Raw genomic sequence first — 20000 nt, 5'->3', positions numbered from 1 at the left:
TATATGTAAGTGTGTGTATGTGTGTGTGTGTGTGTGTGTGTGTGTGTGTGTGTGTGTGTATGTAAGTGTGTGAGTGTGTATGTGTATTGTAAAGACTGAGAGAGAATAATAGAAAGTGTATGATGAAGACAGCATGACAGGGAATGGATGGTCAGAGAGAGAATGTGAGGAAAAGAAAGAGAGAAAGAGATTAATGTATTTAGAAAAAGGACAGAAGAAAGAGTGGAAGGGTGAAAGGTAAGGCAGAGGAAGGCGGGGGTGGGGGAAGAACCGAGAATGGGACATACAGGTGGACGGAGAAAGAGAAAGAGAAAATAGGTAAATATAGAAACATATAGAAAGAAATAATAGCAAGAAAGAGAGAATTAGGTGGAGAGTGACTGAGAAGCAAGATAAATACATAAATACACCAGTAGGTAGATCACTATGTGTGTGTGTGTATTAGTGTGTGTTAGTGTGTGTGTATGTGTGTATGTGTGCATGTGTTTGTGTGTGTATCTATACATATATGTGCGTGTGTATATATGTATATATATATGTGTGTGTGTGTATGTGTATATATATATATATATATATTTTTTATAAATGAGTATAAAATAATATAAATGTATATATATATATAATATATATATATATATATATATATATATATGTATATATATATATATATGTATGTGTGTATGTGTGTGTGTGTGTGTATGTGTGCATGTGTTTGTGTGTGTATGTATAATATATATATATATGTGTGTGTGTGTATATGTATATGCATATATATATATGTATGTACACAGGGACAGAGAGATAAATAGCTGTATGGACAGAGGAGGGAAAGACAGATATAAGAGCTATAGCTTGTTTAGATGTACAACTTGTAAGAGTGATATATTATAAAGTATTTTATTCTGCTCCTAACAGAAAGGTTTACAACCATCCAAGAAAATGGGAATCCATTGTTATGCTTCTAAGTTAATCCATCTTGACATATAGCTGCACTAACTTCAAATGAGAACAAATACAACCAGAACATCAACAACAGTGCAATGTATAAATGCAGCTGATGAGTTTGACCATTGCTTCAAGGTAGACTAGTTATGGCTGTTGTATCATATTATCTCGCATCCTCCTGTGCTGACCTTTCCACAACATGAAGCCATGCGTGGTTCATTTAGTTTTGCTTTAATCTAGCTTCGTTGCCATTAACTTCCTATCATAACTGCTGTGGCAGACTGATTAACTCTGAATTTTCACTCTCTTCATAATATTTTGTTTTTATAGTTTATCTTTAAAAAAAAAACATTTTTGTTTTTAATCTGGCCAAGTTTCTTAGGACATGGCAAAAAATTGAAAACAAAGAAATAGAAAAAGACAAGATATCTTTCAAAAATATTTTTCCTATTAATTAATTTATCTATATATATATATATATATATATATGTATATATATATAATCTTTGGTAATAATCTTTATTGATTTATATATTTTTATATATCTATTGAAACTCTTCCAAATGTTTGTATTTGCCATATACATTCCCTACCTTATTCTATTGTAATTTAATCTTATATTGTCTGAATGCTAATGTTGTCACTGACATCATCTTTGCCATCACCGTCACCATCTCCACTATCCACTCCACCATCACCATCAACTCTACCATCACCATCATTATCACCATTACCAATACCACCACTACTACCACAACTACCAGTAGCAATTGTTTGAACAAACTCACTGTCACAATCATCAATGTGCATTGTAGATTATGGATCTGTTGGAGCCATTGCCAATATTAGACTGCAGTAATCAACTGAAGAGTCCTGCTGCTTTTGATTGTTCCTGACATTATCAGTAATAGAATTCTAATCAGCAATAATCTTTGGAATGAAGTCAGAAAATGCACTCTCAGATACTTGGAAGTTTGCGAAAATATAAAATGATATACAGATAACATTAATTGAAACGATTTTAATAAAATGCTATATTATATGAATCGGGTTGTGTTTGTGTATGTATCTGGGTCCAGCAGTGTGTATATGTGTAGGAATGTGTATGTATTCCTGTGTCAATAATATCATTGATGATATATGTATTTATACAGCACAGGCATATCAGTGTGCATGCAAGCATATATACACATAAACATTGATAAACGTTGATCGACTTTCAGAATACATACATACACACTTTTATATACTCACACACACATATACACATACTTTCATATATATATATAGACAATATAGATATACACACTTATGTAATTCTGGAGAAACAATAAGAAAATTCACCTTGATTTCCGGATTTTATTCCATTAATCAATGATTATCTCTTTCTGTAGACTTATTCTCCAACTCTTCCTCTGTCTCTGTTTGAGAAATCTGCAATGCCAAGCTTCACTAAATCCACACACACACACATATATTTATATCATTTGTTCAGATATTTTTCTGTATACTATTATGTAGACATTTAGCCTACATAATAAGCAATATCCACCATATGACCAAGGAACACAAAGAAAATTGCTGAAGTCTGGTTTCCCAGATGTTGGAGTCTCACAGACAAAATTATGCAGGATTAGAAGCAATGGCAATATGCCAATATGAAGACCTATCCAACCCATGCCAGTAGAATAAAAAATAAGAAAAATACAGAAAAAGAAAACAAAAAAAACCCAGGTATTAAATTGATGAAATATTGGGAAGAATGCGACCAAAAATGTGGTGAAGCTGAATAATGGTGGTGGCATCATTGATAGAAACGTTGATGATGATGGTGAGGATGACAATGATGATGATTTTGTTCACTGAAATATTATTTCCCAATCAATTACGAACTTAATTTCATCATATTATCCAGTTCCTTTACCATCATGTAAAGGTAGTACAAATTGCAGATAAAATAATCAAGGAAGAATTTAGTTTGAATATGGAAATCTTTCTCAAACAGTAATCAAACAGAAAAAGAAGCAGATGTTTGTTTCATCCAAATATGTAAATGTCCTAGTTATTCTTGTTGTAGTTATTCTTGTTGTTTAGCCCCCACCCCAAGTCAATCTGCCCTAATGAAGTAAGAGCTATGATCAAAAGACACTCCAGACATAGTGAATAGTGATATATTCTTTTACTCTTTTACTCTTTTACTTGTTTCAATCATTTGATTGTGGCCATGCTGGAGCACCGCCTTTAGTTGAGCAAATCGACCTCAGGACTTATTCTTTGTAAGCCTAGTACTTATTCTCTCGGTCTCTTTTGCTGAACCGCTAAGTTACGGGGACATAAGCACACCAGCATCGGTTGTCAAACGATGTTGGGGGACAAACACAGATACACAAACATATACATACACATACATATGTATATATATATACATATATACGATGGGCTTCTTTCAGTTTCTGTCTACCAAATCCACTCACAAGGCTTTGGTTGACCCAAGGCTATAGTAGAAGACACTTGCCCAAGGTGCCATGCAGTGGGACTGAACCCGGAACCATGTGGTTCATAAGCAAGCTACTTACCACACAGCCACTCCTACATCTATGTATTTTATTCTGCTCCTGTTAGAAGGCTTTAAAACCATTCAAGGAAATGGAAATCGATTGTTATGTTCGAAGATAGAAATATTTCTCAAACAGCAATAAAACAGAAAAAAAGGCAGATGTTTGTTTCATCAAAATATGTAAATGTCCTAGTTGTTGTTGTTATTTTTTAGCCCCAAATCTTTCAGCCCTAATCAAGTAAGAGCTATGGTGAAAAGTTCCTCTAGCCATGACCACAATGTCATTGTATATAACAAGAACCTTTTTTTTTAAGATTTCAGTTTAGAGTCATCTGTGGGAAGATTAGCATAATGGGATGATGTCCTTCTTTGTTTCTTTGTTCATGCAGACTTGTTGCAACACAGAACTACTGGACAGAATCATCATCCTCCTCCTCCTCCTCCTCCTCATCATCATCATCATCGTTTAACGTCCGTTTTCCATGCTAGCATGGGTTGGACGGTTCGACAGGGGTCTGGGAAGCCAGAAGGCTGCACCAGGCTCCAGTCTGTTCTGGCAGTGTTTCTACAGCTGGATGCCCTTCCTAACACCAACCACTCTGTGAGCGTAGTGGGCACTTTTTACGTGCCACCAGCACAGGTGCCAGGCGAGGCTGGCAATGGCCATGATCAGTTGGTGCTTTTTACGTGCCACCAGCACAGGTGCCAGGCGAGGCTAGCAAACGGCCACAATCGGATGGTGCTTTTTACATGCCACTGGCACGGTGGTCAGTCAAGGATATCAGTGTTATATTCTACATTAGCCCTGATCAAGTATGAACTGCGACTGTATTCCAGTTATGACTGCATTGTTATATTCTTTTTAAGAGTAGGCATAGACATGGCTGTATGGTTAACAAGCTCACTTTGCAGTCATGTGGTTTCAGGTTCAATCTCGCTGCACCACATCTCTTCTATTATATGTAGCCCCACATTCACCAAATCTTGTTAATGAATTTGATTGACAGAAACTTTGTGGAAGCCCATTGTGTGTGTGTGTGTGTGTGTGTGCTTGTGTATCTTGGAGTTTGTTTTTATCCTTCACCCAGCCACCTGACAGCTGGTGTTGGTTTGTTCATACCCTCCGTGTTAGCAATTTGGCAAAAGAGACCAATAGACTAATTACTAAGCTTAAATAAGTACTGTGGTCAATTTGCTTGACCAGATCCTACAGGACAGTTCTCCAGCTGAAGTCCAGTGACTGAAACAAGCAAAAGATAAACAATAAAAATAGCTTTGACTACATTATACGATGTATGCCTTTTTATGATAGAATAATTTTGCTAGAAGGTGACCTGGCTACTATTTCTAGCAAATGGATCGACTGCTGTGAGGTTTTCTTGTCAGCCTGGACTTTCTTCTCAATTCATTCCTGTTCTAAATAAGTACAACTACTACTTGATGGATAAAGATTATGAAATCAATACTTCATGGTTTTAAAATAGACCTGAATCATTTCTGCATGATTACAATGAGCTTCGATTAAGTGAAATAGTTTATCTTGTAATTCGACTTTAATATATTTCTGTTATCAGAGTAATTTCTTATAGGTTTATTTCATTCATCAGACACATCTTGTTATGTGAAATAGAATGAAAATCTTATCATTTTTTACCAAGACATTCTTGTATCCAATATAGATGTCTGTATAAAGCATGTGATCTAGTGGTTCAGGTATTTGGTTCATGATTATAAAGTCATGAGTTCAATTTCATGACCAAGCAGAGCATTTAGTTTGTTGTGAGCTTGAGATTTTTTTTATTATTTACTTGTTTTAGTCACTGGACTGTAGCCATGTTAGAGCATTGTCTTGAAGTATTTAGTTGAATAAATTGTATGCAGTATTTAATATTTTCTAAGTCTGTATTTATTGTGTCAGTCAAGTTATTGGGATGCAAACAAACACTGGTTGCCAAGTGGTTGCTAGGAGGTGACAAATGCAAGCATAAAACCACACACACACACATGCGCGCACGTGTGTATGTGTGTGTGTGTATGTGTGTTTGTGTGTGTGTGTGATGGGTTTCCACACAGTTTTCATCTACCAAATTCCAGCACAAGGCATTAATCAATAAGGGGCCATGGTAGAAGACACTTGCATGATGAGCTGCTGGGCAATGGAACGGAACCCAAAATTGCAAAATAGTGACAGAATGGAAATTTTTAGAAAGGAAATTTAGCAATCATTGAAGCAATCCCATCTAAATAAATACGACTGTAATCTCTGTCCCTCTTAATCCAAAGTATTTTCAATAATAAGCCAAAAAAAAACAAAAAAAAAACAATATAAATTAAAATTTTTAACTTACATATGAGTAGAACTTTAATTACACTGCTTAATTAATGACAATAAAACAGTGAAATTTTACAAAGATTACAATCGATTTTTTAAGGCATAAAACTTGCTGAGTTTAATTCTGTTGTATATACCCTCCACCTAGCTCAGCCCTGATCAAACAAATATCTTATTACAGTTGTTCCATTCATGACCATCCCTCTTTTTCATATAGCTTTATTCTGTATTGTACATCTTTATTCTATTTTGAATGCTTTATTCAATATAAACTCTTTTTTGTTTGTTTGTTTTGGGGGGGGCATGACTGTGGATAGTGATATGAGAGAGACTTTACTCCTCTTCCTTACAAATTGGCTTCCTCTTTGGCTTGTTATTAAGGTTTTACACAAAGATGGTCAATAAAATCAGTTCCGAATTTTAACCAGTACCTCAATTTATCAATCCCAGAAAGATGAAAAACAATGTTTACCTCAGTATGATTCAAATCAGAATGAAGAAGGCCTGACCAAATATCCCAAGACATTTTCTCTGTTGCTAGACACAAGCTAAAAATAGGTAGGGCTTAGTAGTTGATCAGTACTAGGCTTAAATGTTAAGTTAGTCTTAGTCTTCTCTCTTTACTCTTTACTCTTTTACTTGTTTCAGTCATGCTGGAGCACCGCCTTTAGTCGAGCAAATCGACCCCAGGACTTATTCTTTGTAAGCCTAGTACTTGTTCAATCGGTCTCTTTTGACAAACCGCTAAGTTACAGGGACGTAAACATACCAGCATCGGTTGTCAAGCGATGCTGGGGACAAACACAGGCACACAAACACACACACATATATATATATATACATATACATATATACGACGGGCTTCTTTCAGTTTCCATCTACCAAATCCACTCACAAGGTTTTGGTCGGCCTGAGGTTATTGTAGAAGACACTTGCCCAAGGTGCCACGCAGTGGGACTGAATCCGGAACCACGTGGTTGGTAAGCAAGCTGCTTACCACACAGCCACTCCGTGCCTCTATTCACTAATTTTAACAACTTGTCCTTTTATCATACTTTAGCTTCTCAAATCCTTGTACAAAGCCATGTTCCCCATGCACACATTCAGTCATCGAAGCATTTCTTTTATTTTTCCTTATCCTGTTTCTTTCACCTGTCTTGCTTACCTGGCACTCTCATTGGTACCAGTGGAATGAGAAAAGCAACAAGAACACACTGTAAAGTGGTTGGCATAAGGAAGGGTATCCATTCATAAAAAAATCATGCTAAACCTGACTTTGGGACTCAATGCAGCTCTGCAGCTTACCAGATCCTATCAAACTGTCCAATCCATCAGTATGGAAAAACAAAAGTTGAACGATGATGATGGTGGTGGTGGTGGTGGTGGTGGTGGTGGTGGTGGTGGTGGTGGTGGTGGTGGTGGTGGTGGTGATGCTGCTTCTGGTGGTAGTAATAATAGTGGTGGTGGTATTTTTGGTGGTGGTGGTATTTTTGGTGGTGGTGCTGGTGATGGTGATGATGGTGATGATAATGATGATCACGGTCATGATGACAGTGAATAAAAACCAGAAAAATAGATTGATAATTTTTTATGTATTTTTTTTTTATCCAATTTATTGTAATTTTATTTTTGTCCCTGTCTCCATTTTTATTTCTTGGCAGAATATCCCAATACCTACTTTGTTGTACACAATACCGGGTTATTGTAGTTATGGCTATATTTATATAATCTTTTATGGTTTATGATGAATAATACACCACACTGTAGACAGATTGTTATACCATTGTTAATTATTAAAGACATTGTGATCAAGTATTGTAGACATAACAATACAGCCTCTCTCTCTCTCTCTCTGCAGTAATTCATCCAACGAGGAAGCCACACTATGATCTGTTGGTCTGCTAGAAATAGCAGGTAAAGTGTCTCATCATACCTTACTATCTTAAAAAGCAGGGGGGACACATTAGATAATTTAATCCTGAATACTCTTGAAATGATGAGATAATCACCATCAGAGTAAGTTAGATCGCAGCTTTGCTTAGTCATGACAAACCCAGGGATGGAAATCAACTATAAAGTTTTCTTGGAAAGAAAAGCAAATATTAAAAAAACAAAAAGAACGTTTTATGGTGTATATTTTAATGTTTTATTTATCTAATTTTGTGTTTATTGTTGTTGTAATTGTTTTTGTTGTTGTAATTGACAGTCTGTCCTCAACACTTTTGATCTTATGCCAATGTTAAAAATCATTATTATTACCATTATCACAACTATTAACAGGGTGATGGATTCGTAGATTCATTTGACCATTGGACAAAATACTTGGCAGTATTTGTTTTGTCTGTTTAGATTCTGAGTTCAAGTCCTACCAATGACAGCTACACATTTCATTCCTTTTGGGATTGATAAAATGAAATACCAGCCCACAAGTACTGATGCCCATTTACTGATACCCTTCCTTAAAATTATTGTAGATGTGAATGAAATTATAACAGAAGACTAAGACTAGCTTTGCTTTTTATCCTTCTGCAGTCATTAAAATATATACCAGTAAATACTGAAACTGTGAGCTTATATTAAAAATTATTATTCACAGCATTAAATTGTCTAACAAAATACCTCGTGATATATGTTCCAACTCTTGGAATTATGAGTTCAAACTCAGCCATGGGCTTGCTAAATAAAATATTATCCAAGTACTGGTGTCAATGGTATTAGTTAATCACAGTTACCTCCCTTCAAAAACTGCAGGCCTTGTGCTTAAATTATAAACTTAAGTCAGTGGATTAGCTGAATCTTTAGAGAGTCAGACAAATGCTTTACAATAATTGAGTTCAAATCCCAATGTGGCCAACTTGGTCCTACACCCTTCAAGAGTTTATTTTTGCATTTCCTCGTTCTAGTAATACCAGTCAAGTATTGGGGTCATATTTAATTAACTAGGCTTGTCTTTAGAATGTGCAGCATTGTCCAATATGAAAAGTTGGCATGACCATTCCTAATTTATGTAATAAATAAGGATTTCTTCAAAGACTGGTACAAAGACAAATATTTAGGAAGAATTTATGTAAAAGATCCAACAATGCATATGTAAGGATCTTGAAAGAATGAAATTCAAAGTTGCTTACTGCCAGATTCGAACTCAACAGGAAAAAAAAGACCACTACCACCACCACCACCACTAACACCACCATCTTCACTCTCATCAACTTGTAATTTCTGCCATGCATGATATTGCTACACATCTCATTCCATTGTTACTGGTGCCCTAAATTGATCAACAGTCATAGTACTAGTATCTTCCATGATGGGGTTTTAACCATAGCTTTGAAAGAACATCCTTGGGTCACCCTACAATGCATTGGGTTGGGGCCACAGATAACGACAGCTTGTCAGCTAGGAGCTGGCTGTACTGGATGTCTCACACAGTGTACAACCTGACAACCTACAGCTCCTTTCCTTCTATCTCATTTGTCAACTGAGAGAAATTCCCACAGAGTTGTTCATTGGTAACTTTCTGCATCCAAGCAAAGAACATAACTAAATACTACAAGAAAAGTTTTCATTCACTCTACTATTTTTTCTGCTCTAACATACACACCTGAAAGGGTGTATGGCCTAGTGGTTAAGGTGCTAGTTTTCACAATCATTAGACCCCGGATTCAATTCTCAAACCAGGAGGAACATTGTATCCTTAAACAAAACATTTCAGTTCACTTTGTTCCAGCAAACTCAGCTGAAAGTGGGTACCAGTGCTATCCGGAGTTACCCTTACATCAAACTAGCATTCCTTTCAGATTTAAGTCATGGCCATTGCCAGTGTTATGTAAATGGTACCTGTGCCAGAGATGCATAATAAAGCAGCCGTTACACTCTTGAAGTGGTAGGTATTAAGAAGGGCACCCTGTTGTGGAAACCATGCCAAATCAGACTGGGACTTCGTGCAGCCCTCCAGCTTACCAGGTCCATTCAAACCATCTAACCCATGCCAGCATGAGAATTGGACGTTAATGATGGTGATGATGAGGAGGAGGAGAATTACGATGATGATGATGATAATGATGGCCCTGATAAGCTCTCCCATGGACAGTTGTAAGCTTAAGGCAGCTTACCAAGTCCATTCAAATCATCTAACCCATGCCAGCATGAGAATTGGACATTAATGATGATGATTATGATGATGATTGTGATGATGATGATGATAATGATGGCCCTGATAAGCTCTCCCATGGACAGTTGTAAGCTGAAGGCAGACAACACACACCAAGGGAATAAAAAAAGCAAAATCTCCAGTGAAATCAAACAGACATCACAGTCAACAAATTATCTGATAACAACAGCAAGCAATTCCTACAGTGGATTTATGGGGTTTTTTTGTTGTTGTTTTTTTATCACTAAAAGCATTTAATGGCCCAAATACTCGTTTTCGCTATCATCCACCATTGTTCAAGCTTCAGCTGTTTCTCTAATCCGACGAGATAAGCACTTGATTTTAAAGATGTCTAAGTGTAAATAGATTTTTAAGAGTCTTTTAACTTTCTCGGTCAGCTCTCACTTTCTCACTCTCTCTTTCTCTCTGTGTATGTATGCATGTATTTATAAACACACACATACGCACACACACACTCACACATGTACACATATAAATATGCGTGTATATATATATATATATATATATGCATACATATATACATATATATATATACATACATACATATATACATATGTATGTATGTATGTATGTATGTATGTATTTATTTATATATATATATATATATACTATATGCATATATATATATATATATATATATATATATATATACATATACATGTATATATATATATAAATGTATATGTATATATATCTATATCTATCTATATATATATATACATATATACATGTATATGTGTATATATATACATATATATAAATACATACATACATATATATATACACACACACATATACATATATACATGTAGGCATACATATATATATAGATAGATATACATATATCTATATACATATGTATACATATATATATATGCATATATATATATATGTATATGCACATATATGCATATATGTACATATATATATTAGTTAGACATGTATATGTGCGTTGCATATGTATCACCTAATTATTTAATAAAATAATCATTTAGAAATGTGTCCTTTCATAAATGTTTGAAATATACAGTAAACAAAGTTAAATAAAAGCTATTGATTTCAATTTGAAATATCCCTGAAGTGAAATAACAAGTTGTTCTCTATTCTGTTAATGAGATTAAGTCAGTGTAGTATGTTGCAAATGTGTAACCGACAGTCTGCAGCTTAATGCAAAGTAAATGAACCCAATCTTCTACTTAACCTGAGGCTGGGGACAAAGTGTGATATATTTTCATACCCTTGAGTGTATATTTGAATTTGTTTGCAATATTTAAGTGGATATATGCTTCGTGCAGCTTGGAATCAGAGAAGAAGGAAGAGAAGAAAGTAGTTTAGAGTAGAACTCCATCTCAATCAATTAAGCTGATTGATGTTTAGAAGGAATTCTACCGTAACTAGATGCATTCTAGTCCAGTCACATAAATGATACTGCTACACTACTACAACATCAGTGTTGTACATAATTAAGGCGACTTCTTGTGAAAACCATTCTAATTAATAACGCCATGATTCAGATTATACCACGTGACTCTGCAATGCCTATGACACTCTTGAACACCTGCTGTTGGGCTTTCTCATTATTGGAATGATAATCAGATAGGATATATTGGAAATTGACTTGGGAAGAAAATAGAATCTGATTTACACAATGATTAGAAGAAAATTGTGAATTCAGAAAAGAGAAAGTGGAAAAAAAATTGTTTTCATGGAAAGTTTTGAATTTTAATTTGTAGCATAAAAAAAAAAAAAATTAAATAGCAATGGCGTTAAAAATAAAATTTCAGTTTGAGAAAATGTTGACTAATCTTTCATTAACTTGGTTGAAATGTCACACTTAACATTCTTGGATTAATTGAAACCTGCCACTCAGAATTATAGCTTTTATTTTGAAGTTGCTCTTGAGATCTGACAAGTAAAGTGTAAATTTCAGCTATACAGAAAACAGAATCAATCCTAATTAGTTATAGCAATTTTGTGATATTTCTTGACATACTTCTCATATACCTTTTCTTTTTCTCTGCTTTCTTTGAAAAAAGAAAATAACCGATAATTCTTATTTTTGTTAACATTTAGAATGTTTGCTCAGTTACACATTTTACATGAAAATTAGCTCCTGACTTCATATTTCATTTCCCGACATACAAGCTGCATGGAATCCAGTATATACATACATATAATAACATGATACTTATATATTAGTATTTTACCTTCTCCATGTTTATTCAATTCTAAAATGCAATTGTTTCCTCAAACCTAATTATAGATTTATTCTAAAATTCTCTTGTTCTCCTTCGTTATTATTTGGATCCAATTGACTTCAATTCATTTATTTTTGACTACAAGTTACCATGTAAACGTACATAAATATATTTAAACAGGCAAAACAGTGAATAACTCATTTTGTGACTGAAGAACCATGACAGAGGCTAACATTAGAGGCTGGGAATTAAAAACCCCTCGGGATTTTTATAAATGAAACAATGAATCAACAAAATAAAAAGAAATTGCTATTTAACCCTTTTGCTATTACTGCTAACTTCTTTTTAAAGTCATCTAAATTAAAATCTTCCATTAAAATCTCATGTTAATTTTTGTTCTACACATTAGGTTAATAATAATAGCAAGGTTATTTTACTAAATCTTTCATTATTTTCATAATTAATTAAAACAAAGGCAGTGTATTCTAAAAGAAATATTTCAACAAAATGTTAATCTAGTGATAGTTTTTGCCCGATAAATTTTGCTGCTTGCAAGTTTCAGTATTGAAACAAAGAATATTTAACACAATTTATTGAGGCCCAATGTATGCAAAAACATACCTTATTCTCTAATTTTCTTTTCTTTCATGAAAATTTAAGGCATAATAAGGATGGGAAAAGGAAGTTTCTTACGTAGTTTAACACTCAAAATGTTTATAACTATATGCATGGACACATTAATTTCACATGCATAGGCATACATTATTTGCATGCACATACATATAAAATAAGATGAAGGAAAATAACAAGTTTGTCGGAATTAGTGTGTGATAAGGGAGAGTAAAGATTGAATACATTGTTCACATAGTTTATAGTGGTAATGGTGGTGGTGGTGGTGGTGGTGGTGGTGGTGGTGGTGGTTAGTGGTGGTGGTGGTGGTATTACCATTTAGGGACAAAATCTCAAACACTGGATATAATAAAGAACTTATGGAGAAATAAATGTATTCTGGGATGCTTATTTCAGCTAGAACTATAACTAAGATACGACTCATCATATACAAATATAATTTACTAATATTAATCTTCTGCCATTTTTTTTTATATAATTTCAGATTAAGCATGTAATTGTGACAGATATACATGTAGCCAAATGTTTTACAAATTCTTTGTAAAGAACACAAATAAGGATATCTTCTGATGACATGCTGGTACAAGTGTCCATCGTAATGTTTCTTCTCGAGACGTCATTCAGTGCAGATATCACCTACCACATAAAAGAGGGTCAAGGACCCAACACCATTGTGGGAGATGTTGCTGATGACATTCACGTGTTAGAAAATGTTATATTACATAAGTACAACCATATAACATTTAGTCAACTGCAAAAGAGTGGAAATTTAAATTTGTTCAATGTAACAAAAACGGGAAAACTGTATACTGCAGTGATCTTGGATGCTGAATCTCTTTGCAAATATAATACAGAATGTCATAGTATGGTCGATGTAGCTGTTCGGAATAAAAAATCTTTCATAAGTATTATTGAAATAAAAATAATAATCAGTGATGTCAACGACAATTCTCCAGAATTCATGCAAGACTCCATCAAACTCCAATTTTCAGAAACAGATGGAAAAGGAACATCAAAATCTATTCCAAATGCCTTTGATCGTGATGTTGGTTTCGAAAATTCAAAGATTTCATACCAGCTTTTACGGTCCAAAGACGATCCATTTATATTGGCAGTATCCCAGAAAGTAGATGGTTCTGCTGAGTTGGAAATAACCTCAACCCAAATGCTGGACAGAGAAATCAAAGCTACATATAATCTTCAAATTATAGCTCAAGATGCTGGAACTCCACCAAGACAAAACACCTTAAATGTTCAAATTACTGTTGAAGATGAAAATGACAATCAGCCTGTGTTTGAACAAAATGTATACAATGTGTCAATCATGAGTTCCCATGACCAAAGCATGCTAATCATTACGCTTACTGCAAATGATCGAGATGTTGGTGAAAATGGTAGAATAAGCTATTATTTCGCTTCTAAAACTTCAGAATCAACAAAATCTAATTTTAATTTGAACAAAAGAACGGGAGAAATTTCTCTGAATCAAGATGCTTCGTTAAAAAGAAAGCAAGTTTATAATTTGTATGTAAGAGCAGAAGATGGTGGTACTCCTCCAAAGAGCTCCACTGCAGCTGTTATAATAAATGTCATCAATCAGAAGAACAGTGCACCAACTATTGATGTGAATTTTTTTTCTGAGCCAATAGAAGGTGAAATTACTATTCCTGAAGATATATCAGTTGGTAGCTTTATTGCATACATAAAAGTCACAGATGAAAATAAGGGTGAAGATGGAAATGTATCTTGTACTATTGATAATCACCTATTCCAGTTACACAGTCTAGGAAATATGAAGTACAAAATGGTCATTCAAAATCCTGTTGACCGAGAAAGAGAAAGCAAACTCAACTTAACATTGATCTGTCAAGATAAAGGTACCCCTCCCCTAAAGACCATAAAAAGATTCTCAGTTCTAGTTACTGATTTCAATGATGTTCATCCGCAGTTTTCTAAGGATTTATTTAAATTTCTAATCTACGAGAATGAAAACCCTAATTTTCCTGTTGGCTTTATTATCGTTACTGATCCTGACCTTGGACCTGGAGGTCAGCTGACTTATTCAATTTTGAATAAGAGCAAAGAAGCTCTTCCATTTGAAATCTCAAACCTTGGATTCATTTCAGCAACTGAATCCCTGGACAGAGAAAAGTGCAGTGAATATAAGTTTAAGGTTTTTGTAAAAGACAATGGAATACCATCTCTTAACAACACAGCGGATGTTATTGTGGAAGTTGTTGATAAAAATGACAATCCCCCGTATTTCACATTCCCTAACGTAAATCCTTTTAGTCTTGATGTCCACTACCATTCACAAAATAAGCAAGATATAATAGTTCTTGAAGCTTCTGACAGGGATATTCATATGAATGCTTTCCTTAGTTATGAAATTATTGGTGGGAATGAAAGAAATTTATTTAAAATCAATCCATATTCTGGTGTATTGTCTTTCACTCGTCCCATTTATCAAAGTGATGCTGGCTTTTATAGCCTGCAATTTATGGCTAAAGACAGCGGATCACCAATTCTCTCGACTGTGACTAATTTATCTTTGACACTGACAACAAGCAACAAAACAACCACTGTTTTAACCCCGGTCCATTCCATGTCAGCTAAGAAAATTCACATCAATTTGATGATAGTCCTGTTAGTGGCAGCTGTTATATTTTCTATTACTCTGGTAGTTTCACTGACAATATGCATCGTAAGGAAAAATAACAGTAGAAATATACATCATAATGATGGATTTTATAATGACAAATATGTTGACTATGTCAGTAGAGAAATACACCCTCCGTATGATATGCCAGTAACTATGGAAACAAAGTATGGGAAAAAGACCATTTCTCAAGCAACTTTACATAAACGCCAACACCATTCTGGATATATTGATAAATGGAAGTCTCCGTCAGTTGGACTACAACTCCACGATGTCTCAGATGAATTATATCAGGTAAGATTTCATTACAGTTTTAAAAACTACTTATTAATTATTATCTATTTTTATTTTTTTTACTTTTTCATATATATTTTTACTTAAGGCTAATTTTACTCCAAATTCTATTTTCAGCTCAATAAATTTATTTACGTGATATTTGTCAGAAAATACATTATTAAGAAAAATTGTTAATAGCTATAATAAAATTTCAAAAATTGTATTCATTAGTATTCAGAAAAAAAAATTCTTTAATTATAATTATCAAATATTGATTTCTTACTTATGCACAACATTTAATGAAATGTGACTGTGCAATATTCATGCTTTTCTCAAGGGCATTAAGGATGTAACTGAAGTTGAGTCTACAAAGAATTGAAACCAGGTCACAGATTTTTCAGTTTCATTGGAGTTTACCACATTAGCAACATGGCACAAACATTCAATGCAATGTTGTCTTTTCAGTTTGAAAAATTTATTTAATAAACTTTATTTCATTTCTAAAATTGTTAATAATTATTATGAAATTTTTGAAATTTGTATTCAAGGCATCATAATAAAAATTCTTTTGATCATTCATTAGTTTGAATATTAAGTGATCGCTTTTAATATAGATAATTGGTATTAAAATAAATAAATAAATAAATGAATAAACATGGTTAAGTTCGAAAATCTTATTACCCTGCCAAAATGCCAACATTACTATTAAACAAACAAAAGATTGGATTTCATACTTTGGTCATTTTATCATCAACTAATGGAAGCTCCAAAATAAATTTTCTTGCAATTTTTTTCTTCCTAATTAAAATATGTGCATGTGTGTGTATGCATCTCTGAGAGAGAAAGAGAGAGTGAGAGGAAGTGAAAGAGAGAGTGAAAAGGAGAAGGGAGGGAGCAACATTTTATAAATGATGTTTCTTCACAGCTCGAGGGAGTTTGTTTATTCAGTGGTAAACCATTGAGTTTGTTGATGTAGTGGCCATGATTTTATTAGTAACTAATTATATTTGTGTGCTTGAAGTTTGCGTGTGCATACTTGTGTGTGTGTATGTATGTATGTGTGTGTGTATGTGTATGTGTGTATGTGTGTGTGTGTATGTGTGTGTGTGTATGTGTTTGTGTGTTTGTAAATTTTTACGAGTTGAGATTATATGTATATGTATATATTTGTGTGTTAGCAAGTATGAGTTGCTGCTTGTATGTATATGTGCATGATTGTGAGTGATTCATACTGTGTATATGTGTTGAGTATGCGTGTGCGTGTGTGTGTGTATATGTACATGCGCCTATGTTCATGATTATATGCGTTTGTGTGTGTAGCTTCAATGAGTCTTAACACTTAATTGTGTTTAAAAAAATGTAAGTTGAGAGAGAGAGATGAGATGAAAGAAACCGATAAACAGCCTCGGTGCGGTGAATAGTGCGGTAGACTGTTTTGTACCTTGCACTTAAATGATGCAAGGGAACAATTTTATTTGATTATTTATTTATTTTAATGGTTTGAGCTAGAGGAAGGAGCTATTCTCAAGGCCATCAAAGACCCTTTTGCGACAAGTAAGATCAACATGGTTTGATGCGCCTCTCTTTAAAGTTGATGGCTGTAAGAAAAATCATAAGCAAGGAAAGAATTCCTTAGGGATGATTTACTAGGGGAGATGAACTGTGTGTAGCATTTGTTGCTGATCCTAGAGGGAGAAGACATAATGTGGATGAGGAGAAAAGGAGAGGAGAATGAATTGAGGTATTAAGTGAAGGTGGCTCAAGAACCAACAATTCTCGCAGACTATTGTTCACTCTAAAAAAGAACATTTAGGTTTAGACCATTGTAGCTTCATGTGATTTCTTTTTCTCTGATAATTTTGGACTTCACCCTCAATGATATCGTTAAGTATGGTTTAGTTTACTAGGGCCTTCATTGCAATTTGAGCTGGCAGCATTAGACAGCAGAGAGAGAGAGAGAGAGATGGGGAGGGATGTGGAGGGGTGAGGAAGGGAGAGGGAGGAGGAGTGAGGAAGGGAGAGAGAGAGAGAAATAGACCAATCTTCTCATTCCAAAGAGGCAATTCTATAATTTAAGATGGCACCTGGGGCAATACTTTACCTGGCACCAACCTGGTGAAACAGGTATCAAACTCAGGTTTCATCACCTGACTAGTTGGGGAAGTGAGTTAAGTTTTGGCTTTTTGGTTGTTCACCAATGGGTTTCTTTTCAAAACCCTAATGTCCTTGGGCCCTCTTTATTCAATCTGATTAAAAAAGAGGTTGACATTGGCAGGAATGAGCCTTGAAAGGTGCAAAGGTGACCCAGTGTGCATCTTTTTCATTGTTCTTTAGGGAAATGTATTTGCCATTTCGTATGCCAAGACTACCAAATATTTTCATAAAATCATCTCACAATTATAAAAATGCAGGCAACGAAGCTACGAAGCTTGACTTGCAACCGCGGGATTTTGGTTTCAGTCCCACTATATAGCACATTGGGCAAGTGTCTTCTACTACAACCCTGGACTAATCAATGGATTGTGAGTTAATTTGGTGATGGAAATTATATAGAACCCATTCTATATATATATATATATGTATATATTGTCAATAATAAAAGGGTAAAATTAATTAATTATTAATTAATAATTTTACCAAGTAGTGTTCAGTATGTAAAAAGACCATTTACGGTATATTTATATAACATTACATTATTTAATTAGGGTTCAGTAAAATAATTTACTTTACCACACACCGAACTTTTAGAAATAGCAGCCAAAAAATTTTAGCTATTTCTTCTACTATAAGAAAAGTCTCCCAGACAATGTATACTCAAAAATTAATTTTTGTATACTCAAAAATATATTTTTGAGTATACATTGTCTGGGAGACTTTTCTTATAGTAGAAGAAATAGCTAAAATTTTTTGGCTGCTATTTCTAAAAGTTCGGTGTGTGGTAAAGTAAATTATTTTACTGAACCCTAATTATATAACGTAATGTTTTAAATATATATATATATATATAATATGTGTGGGCATGCGTGTGTGTGTTTGTGTGTGTGTGTGTGTGTGTGTGTGTGTGTGTGTGTGTATATTATTCTTATACAAGTATGTTATTGACAGTGATTTCAAAGTTTTAGCCGGCTGTCTGAGAATGGATTAGCTGGCTTAGACTTCGAAGTCACTGTCAACAACTTTCTTATATAAGAATAATAAATCTGCACTCTGAGTGACCCATCAGATTAATGTCGAATTGTTTTTATTAGAACTGGGCAGAAGCATTAGCACACCGGGCAAAATGCTAAGCAGCCTTTCCTCTGTCTTCACATTCTGGCTCTCTGATTCCACTGAGGTTGACTTTGCCTTTCGTCTTTTTGGAGTGGGGGGGGGTAAAATAAGCACCAGTTGAGCACTGGAGTCGATGCAATTAATTTATCCCTTCCCCCAAAATTGCTGGCCTTGTGCCAAACTTTTGAAATCGATATCATAGATAGTATAATATAATACATACATACACACATACATAAAACATACATATATATGATCCTCATCATCATCATTTAACGTCCGCTTTCTATCTGGTATGGGTTGGACAGTTTGACTGAGGGCTGGCAAACCAGATGGCTGCACCAGGCTCCAATCTGATCTGGCAAAGTTTCTACACCTGGACGCCCTTCCTAATACTAACCACTCTAAGAGTGTAGTGGGCACATTTTACGTGCCACTGGCTTGAGGGCCAGTCAAGCAGTACTGGCATTGACCACTCTCAAATGGTACTTTTTACAAGCCACCGGAATGGGAGCCAGTCAGATGGCACTGGCAATGACCACATTTGAATGGTGCTTTTCATGTGCCACCGGCATGGGACCAGTCAGCCAGCACTGGCAATGATCATGCTCAAATGGTACTTTTTATGTGCCACTAGCACTGGCATCGACCATGCTCGAATAGTGCTTTTTACATGCCAATCAGGCAGTACTGTCATCATCCATGACAATGACTTCACTTGCCTCAGCAGGTCTTTGCAAGTACAATTTACTGCCCAATGATTGAAAGGTACTCTTAAATGGGCCAGTTATGCTGCACTGGCATAGGCCATGGTTACAGTCTCAGGTGGTTTGCTGGGTCTTCTCAAGCACAGCATATCTCCAAAGGTCTCGGTCACTTGTCATCACCTCTGTGAGGCCCAACATTCGTGCTTCCCCACCTCATCCCAGGGCTTCCTGGGTCTACTTCTTCCACAGGTTCCC

General features: G+C 34.8%; 1 protein-coding gene across 3 annotated transcripts in view; it reads left to right on the top strand.

Annotated features, from left to right (window-relative positions):
- The window catches only part of LOC115218747 (putative protocadherin beta-18), a 169314-nt gene that overhangs the window by 2477 nt on the left and 146837 nt on the right, over window positions 1-20000 (top strand). For 2 of the 3 annotated variants that reach the window (XM_029788657.2, XM_036508572.1), the window contains exon 2: window positions 13318-15786. In XM_029788657.2, the coding sequence (XP_029644517.1) occupies window positions 13408-15786 (2379 nt within the window). In that variant the 5' untranslated portion in view covers window positions 13318-13407. Of the gene's footprint in view, window positions 1-915; window positions 1081-13317; window positions 15787-20000 lie in introns of all 3 variants that reach the window. The other variant, XM_036508571.1, reaches the window with a different exon arrangement.

Source organism: Octopus sinensis, linkage group LG14 (genome assembly GCF_006345805.1).
Source record: "Octopus sinensis linkage group LG14, ASM634580v1, whole genome shotgun sequence".
NCBI lineage: Eukaryota > Metazoa > Mollusca > Cephalopoda > Octopoda > Octopodidae > Octopus > Octopus sinensis.
Note: the sequence above shows the minus strand (reverse complement) of the source record. Positions and strands in the feature narration are given on the sequence as shown.